This window comes from Eurypyga helias, unplaced genomic scaffold (genome assembly GCF_000690775.1).
Source record: "Eurypyga helias isolate BGI_N326 unplaced genomic scaffold, ASM69077v1 scaffold17993, whole genome shotgun sequence".
NCBI classification, from domain to species: domain Eukaryota; kingdom Metazoa; phylum Chordata; class Aves; order Eurypygiformes; family Eurypygidae; genus Eurypyga; species Eurypyga helias.
The window spans coordinates 1,543-7,003 of NW_010240729.1; the positions used below are offsets into that span (position 1 = coordinate 1,543).

The following is a 5,461-nucleotide window of genomic DNA, read 5'->3' on the forward strand; positions in this document are numbered from 1 at the left end:
GGAGGGGCTGCAGCACTGCCTTGGGAGGCCCCGGCTGCCCTGGGGGCCCAGCCCCAAGGAGGCCCTGGGAAGGGGCCTGGCTGCCCTTCCTTACCTTGCCCCACTGCATCAGCCCCATGTCAAGCTGGGGGCCAGGCTGGGCTGCCCCGTGGTCACCAGCAGCCATGGGCATGTCCCACTGGCACCACAGCCTTGGCCTTGGCGGGCGGCATGTGCTCAAGCCTCCTGTCAGGTTCCACCATTCGCCCCCTGGCCAAGCCAGGGTCCTCCCTGGCCCCACTGGTGTCAGGATGGGTCCCACAGGTGTCTCTGTCCCATCCAGCCCCTCTCTGCCCAATTCGCTCGTGAGCCTCTGAGCAGGAGACATGGACAAGCTCTTCTGGGTTGTGCTGGGAACCTACCATGGGAAACAGCATCTCTCCAGCAGCCCTGGGCAGGGAAGAATCTCCTTTTTGGGTGTATGGTCTTCCCAAAGTCCATCCTGTGATGCTTATTAGGCTTGAGCTTCTTCCCTTCTTCCCACCCCAGAGTGTGCTCCTGCCTCTCCGTAATTGTTGGGACGTTCCTCAGGGCATTTCATGGTTGGTGACATCTTTCGCTTGGCCTCTGTACAAAGTCTTCAGTACAACTCGGGGGTTTGGGACACGCCGGGTGCCTACCTATCATCTAAGTTGTGCATTTAAATGTCCAGGTTACCTAAGACCCACAAATATAGAATGTTTTAAAAACTGCTGTGGTACAGTGTGACATGTTTAGAGCAATTTGGTGGCTTCGGAGCTTCAGCACCATCTCTCTCCCCCTTGCCCAAACACAGTCCTGAAATTCTGTAAATGAGATGCGGACCACATCTTGCAGTGCCGTTTCAGGTTGTTGATCAGAGTGTGCTTAAGGCTTTGCACCCACCTTTTCATGTCAGAATTCCTCTGAGACAGGCATGGGCAGTGAACTTAACCTGAAAAATAATTTTCTTCACAGCAACTCACATGGTGCTGTGTTTTAATTTTTTTTTTTGCTTTTGCTGAGCAGCCTTTGTGCAGCATCAGGGCTGCCTCTGCTTCTCACTCTGCCCCTCAGGGAACAGATTCTGGGGTGCACGATATGTTGGGATGGAACACAACTGGGCAGATGACCCCAACTAACCAAAGAGGTATTTCATACAATATAGCACCAGCAATAAAAGGGAAAAGAAGGGGGTTAGGGAGTTTTAGGGGGGGTTAGCCATCTTTTTTGCTCAGAACTGATTGGGGATCGGTTTACCCAGGGGTGGTGGTGCATGATTGCCTTTGCATCACCTGTTTTGTTTTGGTTTCTTCCCTCTTCTTCCACTTATTCTTCACTTACTAAACAATTATTTCTGTTTGTTTGTTTGATCTTGAGTCCCAAGTTTTCTTGCTTTTATTCATTTCCTCTTCTCCTCATCCCACTGAGGCAGGGGAGCAAGTAGGGGGTCTGTGTAGTGCTTAGCTGCCCACCGAGGTTAAATCACAGCGCGTACGTATGGAGGATCCCTGCTCCCCCTAGGACAGCCATCAGTTCTGTACTCTTCCCTATCACTGCTTTCCAGAGAAACCCTGGGGATTTGTGGTCCGCCAGATGCCATCAACTCTGATCTCTAGTGGCCACCAGTATTCCCAATTTTCAAATGCATGTAAAGTTCCCCATATAATAACAAGAGATGTCAAGCTGAGGGGACAGTCCCTTTACCAGACCTGTCTAGCCCGGGGTGTTCATGGAGCACCTCAGATATCTCGTCCATACTCCATGGAGAGGAGCATGAGAAGACAACGCCCGGCATAGCTCTGGGCACATCACAACAATGCAGGTTTCATTCACAACAGGCTGTGATGGGTTTTGGATAGGCCAAACACCAAGCCTGGGTCCCTCCAATATCCTAGCAGGGTAAAAACCTGTCTCCTGGACAGTGTGGAAACAATCTTTGTTGATGTACCTGTGGTGAGCGGTAGCAGTCACAGGGCTCTAGCCTTTTCTGAGCTTCTGCTCAATGTTATGTTATTCCCACTGAATCTACACAGCTTAGCACATGAATTAGTACATTAATTCATTAGTACGTGAATTAGTTCATGCTCTTACACAGCTTAGTGTTTTCCCCTCCATATTGTGTGGATGTCTGAGAACACCCCCGCCTGAACGGTAAGGTGGAACACATGGAGATGAAAGCACGGAGACCATAGCTCACATTGGAATTATTTATTGAGTTTTGCAGATGACTAAGCCCCTGCACAGGGGATTTGAGACGACTACAGAGGAAGGGGTGAACACCCCAGAACCTGGCAGCTGGGGCGTGCCATGGATGTGCAGGCCATTTATCTGTACTTCTCTGTCAGAACAGAGGAAACACTGGACAGGAACTTGTCCCACGCAGCATGAGCTTCTGGGGTGAAGTCATTAGGATAGCGGGCAGCCACGGAGCAGAGGATACAGTGGGAAAGCAGCTGTAAGGGAAACCAGGATGAAATCCATCATAACCAGTAACAGAGATCAGTCTAGGGGTCTGCAACGGACCTTGGTCCCAGCATGCTCTGGGTTGACAGTGCTCCCAGGGAGCACTGCTGCCTGATGCTGTGAGTGAAGAAGCAGAGTTGCCTTTGGGATAGGGCAAAAGACACTGCTCAATACCACTCCCTCTTCCTAAATGTTCCTTCCTTCCCAAAGGGAAATGCACGAAGTGGAAATGTTTAGGATTTAGTCTGTTCAAGACAGGTGACATGACTTGTGAGGGAGGTTCATAAATTATAACAAAGGCGGCAGACACTCAAGTCTGTCTAATATGTAGGAGACCCCTGAGTAATTCTTGGCTTGAGCTAGACCAGATCTTTCATTAAAAGATCCAGTCCCAGGTGGGATTGGATTCAATGCGGTGGGGAAGAAGCAGCGACATGAGTTGACGAGGCTGTGCAGTAGCCAAGCTGCCATTAGCCAGAATGATCTGTGTTTATGGCAGTTTTCATCCCTGACAGCCTCTGTGCTTACTCACCTTGAAGTTCACTGGGTCCACCCTGAGGATGTAAGCATGCAGCTCACTGAGTTTGGCCAAAGCGCCTCTAATGTCATCGATGTGCTTCACAGCTTCCCCGATGGCATTCATGACCTTGGAGCCATGACCACGAAGCTGAGCTGAGCCTTGGCTGAGATCGAAGTGAGGGAAGTAGGTTTTCGTCTGGGGGTAGCTGGAGAAAAGCCTGGAGAACATGAGAATGGGATTAAGCAGTGGAAATGACAAGCGTGGGAGGGTAAAACCTCTGAGCAAGTGCAGTGTAAACCTGCCAGCCATGGAAGTGCACTCCTTCAGTGCTAGGAACAGAGCTTCAGGATCTTGAAGCTTGCATCAAGAAAGTCTTTCTGCTCTTAAAGCTCTTCTGCAGTATGTGCAGATTAGACAGTGGGCCAATCTGTATATACTGGAGAAGAATTAAATATTAAAAATAATTTTAAACTCAATGTATTTTTTTTTAATTTAAAAATAAACAATAGCCCCAAATAGTCGCTACATTTCCTATATTACATTGTAAGCCAGTTTGCAGGATCTTCAAACTAATATGAGCTGAATTAACCAGAGTCTCTATGAGTGGTACTCAGAGTCCTGGAAGGAGTATCACAATACTTTATAATGAGCTGTAAACAACATTTAAACCATTTTGAATAACATAATAACTCCTCAACAATTTCCAGACTATTATCCTTTTGTGCCAGCTTGCTTAACTTGTATGAATTTTGGATTACTGTGCTATACTTCATGCAGGGGATCCAGTTGTCTTGTTTTCGAACAGTTTGCTACTTATCAACTGGAACAATGAAACCTGAGTGTCCACTGAATTTAGCAGACAGGTATTCTCTTAATGCCTAGGAATTGCAAGAGAAATGGCATCACTTGCACAATAAACCACCTCAAGTTCATTTATGATCAGTGATAACCCTATTCCAGGTCAGTGAGTATGAGTGACTGAATTCCGTGCTGGGGCTCCTGCCTATGAATTCTCCTGAACTGCTATAATGAGAAATAAACCATTAGAATTGCTTAGTGAACTATGTTTTGCTGTAAGATTTTGAAGCCATCTATTAGCATTTAGTAGCACTGATACAATTCCAGAAAATTACATACCAAACAGCGCAGAGGTCATCCATCCACTCCCACCAGTCCCAGTGTGCTGTCACTCATGCAAGTTTTACACAAGATGCATCCTAACAGCAAAGCCAGGGGAGCCACCCTCTTCAGGAGGGTTCTGGGGGACTTACCTCTCCAGTGATTCTGCCCCAATGGCATCGGCTTGGGTAGCCACCTTTGCCCAGATGGCAACCACGGTGGCCTTCTCAGCTTGGGTCAGCGTCATTGTGCAGGAGGGTTTGGGCTGAGGCTCTTTGCAGTGAACGCTAGAGCAGGTTTGGACTCATCGGCCCGGCAGCCCTGGTTATAAAGGGGAAGGGGAGAGCAGACCTTGGCGCCTGTCCATGCTCATTGGTCACTCCAGAGGCCCACCCATGGAGGTGGGAGACTCTTATCTCCCTGTGAAACAATGACCATTTCGGCAAGGGTCAGCGCACTGGCCTCCTGGCTTGCTGGCGTTATCAGTTTCTTGCTTCTTAATGTAATGGCTGTGTGGCCCAAATACATTGTCTGGACACATATTGATACATGAACAGAGAGGTAATGCTGGAAAATTCCAGGGACGGAGCATTAGGACACATCTTTAAGCTGAGGAGCATATGGACTTCAAGCATACTAAGGAGCTTGGAGAAAAACCTGCTTTTTTTGCCTTGCTTCACAGATGTGAACCCAAGACCAGGCCTTTCTGTGCCATACCATACACTTTCAGTATAAGTGGCTGCCACGTGGAGTCGTATTTCCTATAAAATAATTCCTAAGGAGTGCTAGGGACAGACTGGGAGATGTGCAGTATGGCTCAGAGGGGGACCGAGACCTTAATTTTGTGGGAAGCAGTGGAGATTTTGCCATTTGCTTCAGCACTGCCAGGACTTCACTTTGCCAGCCTCTCACAAAGAATTAGGGACTCTGCAAATGGTATCGCTTGTAACAGCACCTGTAGTAATGATTCCTGTGGATATAGGGACAGAGAGCTACTGCAATTGAGTGGGGTCCTAGAAAAAGTCAAGTGTGTGTGAGAAAGCCCAGTCAGACTTCTCTTTTTCATCACTCAGTGCCTCACCCTGCACGTCTTTGATATCCAGCCGTGTGATCTTACTGTTAATTATCCCTTCTCCTGTAAAATAGCCCTCAGCACTGCAGCCAGTGCTGGCGTGTGCTGCGCTACGTGCTGGACACGTACCAGAGAGCTTGGTCCCACGGTAGATGGCTTGTAGCTTCAGGGCACGGACGCGATTGATGGGTGAAGGACCAAACAAGCAAAGGGAAGGCCAGCAGGAGCCTGTAATCACAGATAAGTGGGCAAAGTGTCAAAGAAATACCCTACTGGAGATGGTCACT

General features: G+C 48.5%; 1 protein-coding gene across 1 annotated transcript; it reads right to left on the reverse strand.

Annotated features, from left to right (window-relative positions):
* Nucleotides 1-2,193: 2,193 nt before the first annotated feature.
* On the reverse strand, nt 2,194-4,390 carry LOC104507309 (hemoglobin subunit pi). The gene is made up of 3 exons (XM_010148542.1): nt 4,255-4,390; nt 2,996-3,200; nt 2,194-2,453 (listed from the first exon to the last, which is right to left on the reverse strand). Exons 1-3 carry the CDS (start codon nt 4,347-4,349, stop codon nt 2,325-2,327), a joined length of 429 nt encoding a protein of 142 aa, XP_010146844.1. The 5' UTR covers nt 4,350-4,390; the 3' UTR covers nt 2,194-2,324.
* Between the last annotated feature and the right edge of the window lie 1,071 nt (nt 4,391-5,461).

Bases quoted from the DNA above. Each gene is read 5' to 3' on its own strand.
- LOC104507309 (XM_010148542.1), bottom strand. From the start codon at position 4,349: ATGACGCTGACCCAAGCTGAGAAGGCCACCGTGGTTGCCATCTGGGCA. The intron at 3,201-4,254 runs GTAAGTCCCCCA...CATGTTCTCCAG, and splicing joins GGGGCAGAATCACTGGAGAG to GCTTTTCTCCAGCTACCCCC. The intron at 2,454-2,995 runs GTGAGTAAGCAC...TTTCCCTTACAG, and splicing joins TGGACCCAGTGAACTTCAAG to CTGCTTTCCCACTGTATCCT.